General features: G+C 36.9%; 1 protein-coding gene across 1 annotated transcript in view; it reads left to right on the forward strand.

Annotated features, from left to right (window-relative positions):
* CEP128 (centrosomal protein 128) overlaps window positions 1-15,766 on the forward strand; it is a 465,435-nt gene that overhangs the window by 225,497 nt on the left and 224,172 nt on the right. Inside the window, exon 19 of the mRNA XM_004610293.2 lies at window positions 2,867-3,059. Coding sequence (XP_004610350.2) covers window positions 2,867-3,059 — 193 coding nt within the window. The remainder of the gene's footprint in view (window positions 1-2,866; window positions 3,060-15,766) is intronic.

Below are 15,766 nucleotides of genomic sequence, written 5' to 3' on the forward strand. Positions count from 1 at the left end.
TCTCTCTCTCTCTCTCTCTCTCTCTCTCTCTCTCTTTCTTTCTTTCTTTCTTTCTCTTTCTTTCTTTCTTTCTTTCTTTCTTTCTTTCTTTCTTTCTTTCTTTCTTTCTTTCTTTCTTTCTTTCTTTCTTTCTTTCTTTCTTTCTTTCTTTCTTTCTTTCTTTCTTTCTTTCTCTCTCTCTCTCTCTCTCTCTCTTTCTTTCTTTCTTTCTTTCTTTCTTTCTTTCTTTCTTTCTTTCTTTCTTTCTTTCTTTCTTTCTTTCTTTCTTTCTTTCTTTCTTTCTTTCTTTCTTTCTTTCTTTCTTTCTTTCTTTCTTTCTTTCTTTTGCCATCATGCTGAATACTATGACTGTGAAATGGAATAAGAGGGAACTCTTGGGGTCGAAGTGATAGTACAGCATGTGGGTTTGATCCCCAGCATCACATGTGGTCCCCCAGGCCCACCAGGTGTGATCCCTGAGTGCAGAGCCAAGAGCAAGCCCTGAGCACAGTTGATTGTGTCCCCCAAACAGAACAGACAAAAGAAAGACAAAAAAAGGGAGGGGGGAAGACACGTGAGACTGTCTTGGCCACATCCTTCTGGTTTGAGAAGTGGAGCTTGTCAAAAGAAGGATAGTCAATATCCAAGTTCTGTTGTTTCTTATGAGACTTACTAGTTTCTTGTGGAAATGTTCTTTAATTTCTCTATGGTTTAAGACTTTTCTAGAGACGTAGTCTTCTTTAAAAAAGAAGTTTTTATATTTTGGAGAGATGACTCACAGGGCTGGTTGTGTGTGTTTTACCCATGGGAGTCTCCTTTTTTGTTTGTTTCCTGTACCACTTTGTCCCCTGAGCACTGCTGACAGCATCCTCAGATTTTAAAGCTTGAAACGGTCCCTGAGCATTGCCTTGTGCCCAACCAGGAAAATTTAAAAGTTTTCAGCAGTTAGGAGCATTTCAATCAAGACAAAGTTTAGAGAGGTCCTCATGCTATCGGTCTGGAAGTAAAAATTGCTACAAAACCCTCTCTTTGTTTTTTAATGAGAGGGCATGTTACTTAAACAGAATGCTTTGGGTTTAAAAGGTCTGATTTTCTCTCAGCCAGTTTACTCAGATACTTTACGTTGATCACTGTAGAAAATTATGATGTTACTTTTTTCATAATTTGATTAGTGATGGTGTTTCTTCTATCACATAATCACATAAGACCACTTGCTCTATGATTCTTTTGGCCGAAGGAAGTGCATCTTATCAAAAAGTCATTTGAGATATGATGTACATATCTTATTAAAAATCACTTGAAAGACAAGGTAAGAAGATCTGAGGGCCAGTGTCATTTCATCATATTTTAAACTGTTCTATAATGCTACTTGTAATGTCCAAAGAACCCTTGGACTTCTGGAGGCCTAGAACTTTCTTGCTTATAGAAGAGTGTTATTTAAGGAAATTGTTCCCTTACTTAATTTAATCTTTTTAGTTCTCTGATTTTCCTTCTAGTTGAAGTGAAAACTGCTTAGGTTTAGAATCACCCTGAGTTTCTAATTCAGCTGCACCAAGAAGATCCCAAGACCCAGCTGAAATCCTATTTTATAGGAAGGAGGCAGAGCTCCTTTCTCTTTTCTCTTCCCTGCTTAAATATGTAAACATTAGTGATGGTGAGCTTAGATTCTGTGGAAAAGAGATGCTTCACTTAAATGCTCTTGTTTCGGCACCAGGGATGTGGTCCAGCAGTAGAATACTTGCTAGAATATGTCTGATACCCTGGGTTTGGTTCCTGGCACTCCCAAAATAAATGAATAATTATGTAACGAATGAATTAAATAATTAAGTTTCCTTGTATTATAATGACTGGCAATTGCTAACTTCCTCTCCCTCTTCTATAGAGAAACACTCTGCACTCAAATTTGCTGGGCTCTTACTGATATGCATTTTCAGGGGCCCAAACTCAGAATTTTATTTTTTATGTCTGAAATAAACTTTCTTTTATGACCTGTCTCAAGTTTTTTTCCTCAGATGTTTTGTTTTTCAAATGCTTGTACCAGATTGCTTGATATATCAAATTACGGAACTAACTATATTTTATTTAAAGGCTTAATAGACCAAATGTTATATTTAGTAGGCCAAATTCTGTTCCAGAGATACTAATCTACATAACTGTGTTATGAAAATCCAAGAATATTGTGACAATTTCTGTACCAATTTTTTGTAAAACAATTTTTATTGAGGTAACGGGATTTCTAAGTACCTTAAAATCATATTTTTCATGCATACACCGTTCCAGCATCACACCCACCACTGAAGAACCTGCCTTCCTCCTCCAGTGTCCCGGGACCCCTCCCAGTGCCCTCCTCCTAGGTTCTATAGACAAAATCCTCAGTTTTGATTGATGATTTTGACCATTTGTTGTTCCTTTTGATTTTTTTTATCCCATATATGGCATTTTAAAAAATTGTTAAAGTGGTGACACCTACACACATATAAACAAATAAAATTACAAATCAGTAATCAACTTTTACTTTTAATTTGATTTGATTTGGGAGCCATGGTATGTGCTCAGGGTTACTCCTGCATGAGTGCTCAGGGGCTGTTTCCAGTGCTGCTTGGTGGATTGAATCAAGGCCTTCGTCATACAAAGCTTCTGTACCAGGACACTGAACTCTCTTTCTCTCTCTCTCTCTCTCTCTCTCTCTGACTTCCTTTGACCAACCTTTCACTTAATGAACAATCATGTGAATTCAAACATCAATGGATAATTTAAATTTTTGCTTGTATTTGTATTTTTCATATTTGCTCATGTGAATGATTTTCCTCCATCCTGTTTTAGAACGCTAATGTTTTCTAGATTAATTTTTTTTACATTAGATATAAATGTCATTTTTTTTTTTTAGACAAAACTTCAGTGGCTCTGCGAGGAACTGAAAGAGAGAGAAAGCAGAGAGAAAAATCTGCGACAGCAGTTGATGATGTGCAAACAACACCTCAGAAATTTGACCGAAAACAAGGAATCTGAACTGCTGTGTCTCTTTGAACAGATTGAAAGGCAGGAGCAGCTTCTGGACGAAATACATCGGGAGAAGAGAGGTATGCTAACCTTTACTACTTCAGTTTCTCTTTGTTTATATCCTATATCCTAAGATTGGAAGGAAACCCACTTTTCTTGTCTCCAGTTTGAACCATTTCCCAGTCCTCAGCTACTTCAGTACATTTAGCACTGGCCATTTGCAAGTTTTGATGTGGTAAGACACACATATATAGGTATGTCACTGTCATTGTCATCCCGTTGCTCATTGAGTTGTTTGAGCGGGCACCAGTAACATCTCTCATTGTGATGTATGTATATACACATTATTTATGATATATATTATATAAATATCTAATATCCCCTGGTAAAGTGCCAATATTTTCTACATCAATGGACTATGTTACTGTATTTAGCAAAGGCTTATTTTGTGCCTGTCTTATGCTTTGTCATGGGTACTGTTATGGGTGCTGAGGTTACATCAGTGATTTAGCTTTAAATATGGGGAGTGGTGGATGATGCTTTTGTTCACCTGTCATTATATTGGATATGGTAATAGAAAGTAAATGAAGAGAATGAGAGAAAAAAATAATGATATATTAGAGTGTTTTAAGTAGTACAGTGGTACAAACAGCAGGATAAGGGCAGGAGAGTTTAGGGGAGCAGTAGGAAAAGGTTTAGTGTATTTAATATGAAAGCAGTACTGTGCATGTTGAAAGAAGCTTGGAAAAGTGTTTCTGCTCAGTTATACTAGGCAGCATCATGATGGTGATTAAAAAAAAAAGACACTTATGGATAGCCTGTGTGTAATTTTTGTTTGCCTTGCAAATTTGTTTTATTGGGGAACTCTGTTCATTTCAATAGAAAGAGGATTAAAAGAGTGTCCCACTCAGTAAACTTAAACATAAGCCCTGGATAATCTGTTCAAAGTAAGTTCTTTGTTTTTCATTTGAATAATGAGGATTTTTTTATTGGTTATATACTATTCTTTATTTGCCATGGTTCAATTAAAATTTAGGAAAGGAACGATTCCTTTTCTGACGTGATCTTCAGAAGGATGGACACATCTGCAATGGTATGGTTTAGTTATAGTCTTTTCTAGAGGGGTGTATGCTGGTGGAGTTTGGGCCACGCACAGCACTAAGGGACTGTGGTCTGGAGCGACCTCTAGCGGTACCTGGGGACTGTTTGCCGTGCTGGAATCATGCTGGCTGGAGAGAGTAGTTGGTAGGATACTTACCTTGAGTGCAGCGAACCTGGGTTCAAACCCCTGCACCCCTTAGCACACCAGGAGTAATCCCTGAGTGCAGAGCCAGGAATGACCCCTGAGCCAATGGGTGTAGTCCAAGATAAAAACAAACACGAAATATGAAATGCTAGTACGTGCTTGCCTTGCAGTCAGCTGACCCCAGCACTACATGCAGTCCCCCAAGCACCACCAGGAATGATACCTGAGCGCAAAACCAGGAATAAGCCCTAAGTGTCTCTAAGTGGGGCCATAAGTATCAACCACTCTCCCCCAAAGCTAATGATTATGAACAAATATAATAGACACATTTCTTGTTTGTCATTCAATGGCAATTATTAGCTCTTTTGAAAATAAGGAACTCATTTTGCTTTCCTGGAAACTTTTGATTGTTTTTGTTTAGTGAACATAATTTATTCCTGGAATAATTAGAAATAGAATGACCTCTCAAACTCTTTTTTCTTGACAGTGAAATTTTATCTCTGTACCCAATTTCTGGTTTAGGGTGGATGTTATACACATTTCACTTTGTAGTATGCAGTGTTAGTTCAACTTGTTCTTTATTGTTCTTATATTATGCCATATTTTTTACTGGAAGGTATATAAAGTGTTGAAATAAATTAATGTTAAAGCTGCTTTTTTATAGTGCTGCTGCTACTCTTTATTGAATAATAGGGAAAACACTCATGCGATATGGAGAAAGAGAAGTAATCTTCCTATGGACTAGAGCCATAGCACAACGGGTAGGGTGTTTGCCTTGCACATGACCGACCTGGGTTCGATTCCTCCATCCCTCTTGAGAGCCCGGCAAGCTACGGAGAGTATCTCGCCCACACAGCAGAGCCTGGCAAGCTACCCAGGCATATACAAAATGCCAAAAACAGTAACAAGTCTCACAATGGAGATGTTACTGGTGCCCGTTGAGCAAATCAATGAACAACGGGATGACAGTGATACAGTTCTAATCTTCCTACTACTTCTGAAACTATTATATTTTGCAACTGAGGAGGGTTTTTTTTTGTGTCTTGCTTAAGTTTTTGGTGTTGATTTGTAGCTGTGTCTTAGCCAAGAAATAGAGACCTGAGAATAGATGCTTAATTGTTCTTCATTTTAAAATTTCACTTTCATACTTTTAAGACTTATGCTTAGCAAATAATTACGGAGGTGGTAGTCATTCTTAGGACTCTTCTCGCTAAGAACCATCTTATTTTTTTGCATCTATAAATTTTGCACAAAAACTGTGGAGAAATGTGTGGGGTGTATTTTGTAGAATAAAGATTCCATGAAGATAATTCTTTTTGTTTTTTATTCAATGGTCTATCCCCCTATATCTAGAAAGTATCTCAAACAGAGTCGAGAGATATGGCAATGTTTGTTGAATGAATAAATGAATGAAAAAAGAACACTAAGGGAACAGAGTTAGTAAAAGGCCCTTAATATTTCAGCTCTGTTGAAAAAAATCATAGTGAATTACATAACCAAATAACTGCATAACAAAAGGAAAACTCAGCAAATATTTTGCAGAAGTTGATTAAGCAATTTAATTGGAGTGGTTTACATTTTGTTTATGACACTTTGGGATTAAGGTAATGTTATTTGTCTCTCCTAATATTTCAGTTATGCATTACTATTTTACAGTAGAAGTCTTTAAACCATTTATATTTGTATTCATTTTCTGACAATATTCTCCAAGAGCATCCTGATTTATTTAGGGATACTATAACATTGTGAGTAGTAATTCTAGCCCTATTTTGTGTATGACTGACTTAGCTCTCTAGTACAATATGAAAAATTTAAAACTGCCTGAATACCAAAAAGGCAAACTGAAGATTTTAAAACTATGTGTGTGTCTATGTGTGTATGTGTGTAAGCATATATGTATGTATGTAGTTATTTTAGTAATAGCAAAATACATACAATTATTAGAATTTTTTGTTTATTTTGTTTTGGGACCACACCCAAAGATGCTCTGGGCTCTGCACTCAGGAATTACCCCTAGCCCCAAAGTGCTCAGGGGTTCATATGCAGTGCCAGGGATCAAATGCAAGGCTGGCCATATGCAAGGCAAATGCCCTAACCATTGTACAATCTCTTTGGTTCTCGGGTATTATTTGTTTGGTGTAGATCATTGTAAACTTAAGGAGGATTATAGATGCTGAGTAGAAAGATCTAAAATGGGAGAAGTTGAAGAGGTGAAAGAAAGAAAGAAATATTTTATGTTGGTATATAATGAAACATTATATACCAAGATATAATGAAACATTCTAAATTAATTTGGGGGATGATCACTAAGAGTAATATAATTGATCTATTTGGACTCTTACTATTTTACATGGTTACAAATTAAGGAGTTTAGTGATCTATGAAAGGTTATTTAGGTTGAGAGATTACATACTTTAAAATAAGTATATATGTATTTAATTTTCATACATTTTTATGATTGTTTTCAAAACCAAGTTTGGAGGCAACAGGTTTACATTTTTCTTGTTTTGGGGGCCAGCTGTGCTCAGGGTTTCCTCTTAGCTCTGCCCTCCATCTGTGTCAGCGTGTACAAGGCATACCGTATAATACTCTCCTATGTACATACTTTCCTATGTCTCCTGACAGTAGTTTTGATGTCCGCTATCTCAGTCAAATTTTTTGGTTTTAATTGTTTTATTCTTGTTTACTTTAAAAATATTATTTGGGAGAGTGCCAAGAATCAAATTCAGTGCATCATCATTAAAGTATGCATTCTACCATTGAATTGCATCTACTGTTCCTTATATGTTCATGTATTTATTGTGTTTGCTTATTTTTGGAGTACTGGGGTTTGAAACCTAGTGTCTCATACATGTGAAGTAAGCATACCCCATGTGCTTTAGTCTTAATCTGTTTCTGTTTTTGCTTTATTAGAATTTATATGTTTTATGTGTAGTAAATGTTTTGATTTATAACATCTACATAATATATTATACAATATATATTAAAATGTAGTCCAGATCCATAGGAACTGAAATGAAACCCTACTTGTTAAATATTTACAGTACCATCACTAAATAAATTGATGAGATGACTAAAACTCCTGATGCAAAGATCTGTGTTGATATCAAGTTTAATTGCATATGTGATTTAAATTCATTTTGTTAGAAGTAAATTAGCAATTAGAAGCTATGGCATTAAAAGAATTTTATTTTTAAGAAATACACCCTGAATTAGCTATGTCTTACTATTTGTTTGTGTACTAACATAAGTACGACACTTATAGTTTAAACTTAATTTTAGAGGATTTTCAGTGTCTCTAGTAACATGAATTTGACAGTAGTCAAGTTTTGATTGAGTGGAAAGTTGAGATATTCAATGTTTATATTCTTCTAAATTATTAGATGTAGTTATGTGTTGTCTATAACTGTAGAAATGTTATGTGAACCAATTCTTTCTTTTTTATTTTGTGGGGGGAGGTCACACCCAGTGATGCTTAGGTTTTACTCTTGGTTCTGCACTCAGGAATTACTCCTGATTAGGTATAGGGGACCACAGGGGAAAACAGGTATCTAAACCAGGTCAGTGTGTGTAAGGCAAGCACCCTACCTGCTGTACTATCTCTCCAGCCCTGATGTGAACCAATTCTTACGTTTTCTTACTTCACCCTTTTACATGTCACTGTGGGGTTTTCTGAGAGGATTCATAGTAAGGGAAAGGATTCATAGTAATGGTTCTGAAAATACTTAACAAATAGGGTTTCATTTTCAGTTCCTATGGTTCTGGACTACATTTTAATATATATTATACAATATATTATGTAGATGTTATAAATCAAAACATTTACTACATATAGGAGGGAATTTAAAATTCAAATTAAATTTGAATTATAGAGATTCAAAATCAAATTCAGGGAAAAAAACTAGTGTTGCAGGTACTAAAATAGACTTGATGTAAGTTTTTAGGCAGTAAGTGGCTTTCATTGAAAAATATCATTGCTGTGTCTGTAATTCTACATCCATCTTCTCTAAAAATATCTACTTCCTAGTCTATCCAGGTTTTTAAAATCCATCATGACATTACTTGGCAAAGGATATTTGTGGTTCAAAGCTTTGAAGTGGGAAGATTGTTTTGACCCCAGTGTAATCAGAATGGCTGTATTTTTTTTCTTTTAACATGAAAGAAGGAAGCAGTAGGGAAGTCAGAGTTAAATCACTCTGATAAAGACACAGCCCACTGTTGGTGTTCTTGGACTGGAGAGAGATCAGACCAAGGAATGCAGGCAGTCTCCAGAGAAAGCAGAGGGTCAAGGCAATGGATTCTTTTCAATGCTCCAGTGTGGAATACAGCCTTGATGACATCATAGTTTTTAACGTAGTGGACCCATAATAGAACTTCTGCCTTGCAGAATTATTTTTGTGACACCTGATTTATAATTGTTTGCTACAACTCCAGTGGAAAACCAAGGTACCATTAAAATAATGAAAGTAGGAATTTGTAAGAGTTTCTCTGCCACTTGATTCTCTGCTTATTAAGTAATTCTTCAGTCTGCTTGAACCTGTTTGGACACACGTGTTCAGCTTTGGAGGTACGTCAGAGATTAGGAATGTACATATATTACTTTAGGGCTACAAAAACATTAATTCTGAAGTATACTGAGATGCTTCTTTAAATGATCGAAATGTGTTACTTTGAAAACTAATGACTTCCTATGCATATATATGGTGCTTCTTATTTAAATATAGGAAGAAAATTAAAAGTTGCTTGGATTATTGTCACTGTTCCTGGGGGTCACTGGCCTGCCTCCAGTGTCCTGAGAGCCCCCTTGGTGTGTTGGGGCTGAATCACTGTTCTCTGGATGGCTGATGGTGACCAATGAACGAAGGAATGGGGGCTACGGGCTGGTTGGTAACCAATGGCCGTTTATTCAAGTCTCACAACGTTAATTATAGAGAAATCATGAAGGGTTGGAGATAGCAATTGCACATAGCTGTGGTTGAAACCGTTATCGTAAACAATGAACAGATGTAAAGCCCTCCCTTCAGGGGAAATTCTATACGATTTAGTCAAGGACAGAACTTCATTTAGGTGCTCAGCATTCTAGATTCCTACTAGGAGATCCACCCAAGAGTGGAATTCCATCTAAGAGCACATCGCTTTCTCCTTTCCTTAACTCGAAATCCATTTAAACAGTCATCTAAATTTACTTCTTAATAATATTTCTAGTCATTTTGTATGGACACAGTAAGAGATATATTATGCTTAAAAGGTGACTCTTCCTGGGAACATCTCATTCTATATCCCAGACCACAGTCCTCAGTCCAGGTTAGTCTTTCCTAACCCCCGTCAGGGTCCTTATTCAGTTACTTCTTTTGGGGTCATGACAGAATTTGCTTTATGACCAACTTAACTTTTTATACTTCTTAAGTTTTTATACATCTTATGGTGCTTAGTCTGCCCCTTTTTGATGCCACAGTAGCTTAGGGATTCCATCCAAGTCTCTCGCCAGCACCCCCTTTTTGGGGTGTAAGGAATTAAGGCAACTGAGGCTTGTCAAGTAAATATGATGGATGCCCTGGAGTAAATATTATTTGGAGTCAGTTAACTCCCTTGTTACAAAACATAGTGTTAACTGTCTTCCTGTGTCTATACAAAAGAGACACTGCACTAAAATAAAGAATGCAAAGGACATAAAGAGTAAAGCAATATTTTATTACATATAGAAAATACAGAGCCCTCAGAAGAATTTGACTTTACTAGTTACAGAGTCTGATTTGGGGAAATAAGTGAATAACAGATAGGGGAAGAAGAACACAAAGGAAAGGTAAAAAATAAACACAGAGGATTGGGAGTGCCTGATGGAATTGTGTGTGGTGTGGGAGCACTGTGGTGGGAGTAATTCAATGAACTAGTCTCCCTGTCGGAGGAGGAAGGACAATCCAAAGTTAAACCTAAAATGCAACAGGTCATGAATGAATGTGTAGAGTCCTTTTTGACAATGATTATTGTTAGTTCATTATTCATTTTTAATGTTATCTTTAAATTCTTTGTTTGCTTCAAATTATTGTATAGTGTTAAAATGTATATAGAGGGGCTGGAGAGAGAGTACTATGGGTTAGGTGATTGCCTTGTCTCTGACTTACATGGGTTTTATCTCTGGTACTACTTATTGTCCCTTGAGCACCTCCAGGAGTGATCCCCAGGTACAGAGCCAATATAAGCCCTGAGCTTTGCCAGGTGTGGCCCAAACCCCTTTCATCAATAGGGTAAACTGAGGGCCCAGAGTATAGTAAGTACAGCAGGTAGCATGCTTGCCTTCACACAGACAACCTGGCTTCAACTCCTGGCAACTCGTATGGTCGCCCAAGCCTGCCAGGAGTGATCCCTAAGTGTTGTTTGTTATTTTCAAAGACTGCTGAGTCTTACTTGCAAAATACCTTCTAATCTCTAGTTTTATCTGTCTTCTTCACTGATGCTCACCTTTGAGCCTGCCAAAGCCCAGAAGGCAGATGACTTAACCATACACACACACTTTGGTACATGTAATTAAGTTCATACCGTTCCCTGGGGACCCAGTTATACACCATCTGTTTCTCTGCTATTCAGTAAAGAACTTGGTAAGCGTTTCATCTTTTAGAAATGATCATGAACATGTTCAGATTAATATGAAAAAAATTAAGTAGTTCACAAGTTTTGGTCTGATATATACAAATATATACAGAAAACATACACATGTGCACACATACACAACTGCTGTGCTAATTGTTTTCTTCCAGAGGACTGTTCATTAATCACCACTTTGATCAGCATGACTCTTAGCTCTGAAGCCTTAGTGGCTTTCTCAGTGCTGGAGAAGCTTACAGCATCTCTACCAGTCCCCTTTCTTTTTCTATGCAAAGGCTCCCCTGTTTTAAAAAAATTACCTTCGCTATGGTCATTTTCCTTTTGCCATCCCATTATTATTCTAACTTTTGGATCAAATTAGATATTTGTACATATATGATTTACTGCCTTTTCCTTGAAGATGTGTGTGTATATATGAACACACATTCCTTGAATGTGTATATATATGCTATATGCAAATATTCAAGGAATATATGCATATACATATATATAGTTACTGTTACTGTTACACTAGCACGTGATGGATTAATAGAAACGTTATTGGCTCCCGTTTGGGAAAATTGATGAGCAACTGAATGACAAGTGATACAACGGGCTGACACTCAAGGAATACACATACACATGTAAATACATACACACAAACATACAAACCACCCAGGGGAAAGGTAGCACTGTAGTAGCACTGTAGTCCTGTTGTTCATCGATTTGCTCGAGCAGACACCAGTAACGTCTCCATTGTGAGACTTGTTGTTACTGTTTAATATTGAATACGCCATGGGTAGCTTGCCAGGCTCTGCGGTGTGGGTGGGAGGAATCGAACCCAGGTTGACTGCGTGCAAGGCAAACACCCTACCCGCTGTGCTATTGCTCCAGTCCAAGGGAAAGGTACTAATCACAAATATACAAATGTGTAATTTGTTCCTTAGATATACGCCTCGTATATTTAAGGTACATATATATATTTATGTGTGTGTGCATATACATATATCCAAGGTATGTGCACATATATATTTAAGGTGTACATACATATGTATATATACATAGAGTACATACATATATACATATATAGTATATACACATATACACAGAGTATATGTATACACACATATATACATGTATATATGTCATTTATATATGTATAAATATATATGTATATATAAATATGTTTATATATGTATATATATATAGGTCATTTGCCTTGCAGGCAGGCGACCCAGGTTTGATTCCCCTGTCCCTCTCAGAGAGCTCGGCAAGCTACTTCTGACTTATTCAATATGCCAAAAACAGCAACAACAAGTCTCACAAGGAAGATGTTACTGGTACCTGCTCAAGCAAATTGGTGAACAATGGGACGACAGTGCTACAGTGCTTATATATATATGTACATATATGTACATATATATATGCACATATATATACATATATATGTACATGCTACTTGGGAGACTGTGTGGTGTTGCAGATAAAACTTGGCTCAGTCTTGTGCAATATTATCTCTCCAGCCCTCTGCATATATTTTCATATTAAGCTTTAGTTTTTTTTTTTTTAATTTGACCCTGTCTTCTCTTTGTGTGTGTTCTCAGATTCCGAGTGATTAAAGGACTCTAGTTTTTAGGATGGTCAGTTAGTTTTTATATCCATTTACATAAATATCCTGTGAAAACATGAAAACAGTTTCCAAGACTATTTTGTTTAACATGGGCATGAAATATTGGGCTCTCTTCAAAGCTTTTCAACTTCTCCAGTGTCCGGACAGGCATTTCTGTGCTACTCAGTTTCTCCCCCAATCCTGTTTTCCCCTCCCCCTTCCCCCCCTCTGACACCATCAGTATCATCTTCTAGAACCTCAACTGAATCTGTCAAAATTAACAGCAATTGCCCTCAGGTTCTTTTTTTTTTCTCTCTCTCTTTACATCCTGTTCTGACTGTAGAAGAACTCAGAGGATTTTAACAAAGAAACAATTTCATCTTCTAAAGAAGATGTAAACTGTTGCCGGAAGGGTTTAGCTAAGATGTAAGAATAGCTTTGAAATGTTGAGTTGACCAGAAGATAAAATTTCTCTGCCGTTTGGTAGGAGTCCTTTTTTCAGGAATCTTCAGAAGTGGAAGACATTTTTGTAGTGAAATTTCCTTGCAGTGAAATGCTAATGATCTCGAACAAGATAGAAGTTAATTTCCCTTTCTTTGGCCTGAAATAGTGAACTCGCATTTAAATCAGGGACTGATCCTAATTTTCAGGCACTTTGTGGCTGTAGCTACTTGATGCAGGCATTCCACAGTGGTATATATCTAAGGGAGAGTATGTTGTTCCTCCACATCAACGCAGTTTCCATGAGTTTCCTTTAATATTTGTATTTTTGCTCATGGTGAGGCTAAGTGTTTTTCTGCACAGTCCAGGGAAGAGAAAATGGCTGCAGTGTGTAATCTATCTCCTGAGTTTCTCTCTAAATATACTGCTCACAATATTGCACTGTATATGCTTATCATAATGGTGTTCATTAAAGGTGGAGAAGCAGATGACATGTCAGTGAAATGCCCTGCTTCCAAGAAAAATTCTTCATGCAAATGTCCTGAAAATACAGACTGTTCAAAGTAGAAAAAATATAGTTTGTAGTCTATGGTTCTATTCCAGTCGAAAATGAAGTAAATGAAACATTAATCTACTGTGTTTCCATTGTCATTGAGATCTGCATATGTAATTTTACTATTTTTTTTACCAAAATCAATAAATTACCACTTTCCCCCTTCTCTTAGTCCAGTTATAGAAAACAATATAATTAGTTAAAATGAGAATACAAAGGTTTTTATTTAAACTTGTTAAGAATAAGAGTTAGTAAAAATTGGGAACATCCTCTCTCCCTTTAGACATAAATTTAGTACTGATGCTTTTTGACACAGTTCTGACACAGAAATATGTGTCTCCCGTTTTTTCTTTCTTTTGGAATATCTGGAGTAAACATTTAAAATGTACTGGCTGGAAGAGTTGTGCTTTGTGGGTTTGTTTTTCTTTTCTTTTCTCTGCTACGTGGCTTTTCCTGCTTTTCGGAATGAGCTGGATTAGATATTGCACTCCCTGTTAAGTCTTCCACAGTCAATGTTTTTTATTTATTTCTTTATTACAATAAATTTACCTTTATTTCATCATAAATAATATCCCTACTACTAATTTATTTACAGTCTTCCACACTTAAGTTTTATTCTGATCTTATTTTTGTGGGACTGGAGCGATAATACAGCAGGTAGGGCGTTTGCCTTGCACGCAGGCGACCCAGGTTCAATTCCTTCATCCCTCTCAGAGAGCCTGGCAAGCTACCTGTGGCGTATTTGATATTCCAAAAACAGTAACAAGTCTCACAATGGAGATGTTACTGGTGCCCGCTCAAGCAAATTGGTAAACAACAGGACGACAGTGCTACAGTGCTTAATTTTGTGAGAGTTGGCTTAAAGTCAGTTAGATAAGAAGACATACTTGTTTGGCTTCAGAATGCTCTGCTCTATATAAATAAGTAGGGCTGCCTTGATCCTGATTATTACATTGATCTTCCAACTGCTTTCCTCCATAACCAAGTCTTAGGGACCAATCACCTTACTACTTTTCCACGGCCCTAGTTCTGTCTGCATTTTTAGTTTACTTTTTATTTTGCAGCTTTTATGTTGTCTTTTGACGATTCCGTTTTCCTCCAAAGAGCACCCTGAAGGCTTCCTTCCTAGAAATGTAGCATTTGTAAATACCTCTTTCACCTTTCATTATTTCAGTTTCTAAAAATCTCTAAAATAAGTTGGTATGTTGTTATCAAGATATGATAATTTTTTTATACACCTTCTTGAAATACCCAGGCAGGAATGCTAAATGCGATCCATGTCTGTTTAATGCCCATTTGGCTGTACGGTTGGCTTTTTATCTCTTTCATTTTGTGAACTGAAAGTACTTACATAAGCAGTATTTGTTGTTCCAATTGGTTCTGTATAAAATACTATGTATAAAAGTGACAAAATATTTCTTAGAGAATTAAATACAATGATTTGGATAAGAATTTATATAGACTTTGCATATAATCTGTATGCAAATAAAATTGTATATTTGAGAGTACACATTGTGTTTGATGGGGGTTGGGTCCTACTGGTAACGCCCAGGGGCTGCTCTGACTCCGTACTCAGGTGTGACCCCCGATTATGTTTGAAGAGCCATTTGTAGTTCTGTGGATTTGAACCAGGGTCAATCACATGCAAGGTGTAACCTTTAAAACTATCTTTTTGGCCATGGTGTATGTATTTATAAAACAAAAATACCATTGAGAAGAGTGGCTCTGGTGTGTTCTAGAGTTCTTTTTTTTTTTTTCATGTATGCTAGGAAAAACATAGTAAAAGAATCTTTTCTCCTGCGCTGAAAAGCTAGTCAGTGGATAGAGCACTTGCCTTGCATGCTGCCGGCTGTGTTCCCTCTCCAGCACCACATAAGGTCCCCGAGTCACTGCCAGAAGTTAGCCTTGAGTCTCACTGGGTGTGGTCTAAACTTCCCCACCCCCCAAAACACAGTCATTTATAATGACGACATGTTTTAAATGCCCTGTAACTGTAGCACTGTTGTAACTGTAGCACTGTTGTAACTGTAGCACTATTTGTAACTGTAACACTGTGGTCCTGTTCATTGATTGGCTTGAGTGGGTACCAGTAATGTCTCCATTGTGAGACTTGTTACTGTTTTTGGCATATCAAATATGCCACAGGTAGCTTGCCAGGCTCTTCCATGTTGGCGGGATACTCTTGGTAGTTTGTCGGGCTCTCTGAGAGGGACAGAGGAATGAAACCCTGGTCGGCTGTGTGCAAGGCAAACGCCCTACCTGCTATGCTATCGCTCCAGCCCTAAATACCCATAACAAGCAATCCAAAACACAGTGTCTAGCAATTGTATTTTCTGCAGTTATGAGGGGTGGTAGG

The sequence above is a fragment of the Sorex araneus genome, chromosome 3 (assembly GCF_027595985.1).
Source record: "Sorex araneus isolate mSorAra2 chromosome 3, mSorAra2.pri, whole genome shotgun sequence".
In the NCBI taxonomy this organism is placed as follows: Eukaryota; Metazoa; Chordata; class Mammalia; order Eulipotyphla; family Soricidae; genus Sorex; species Sorex araneus.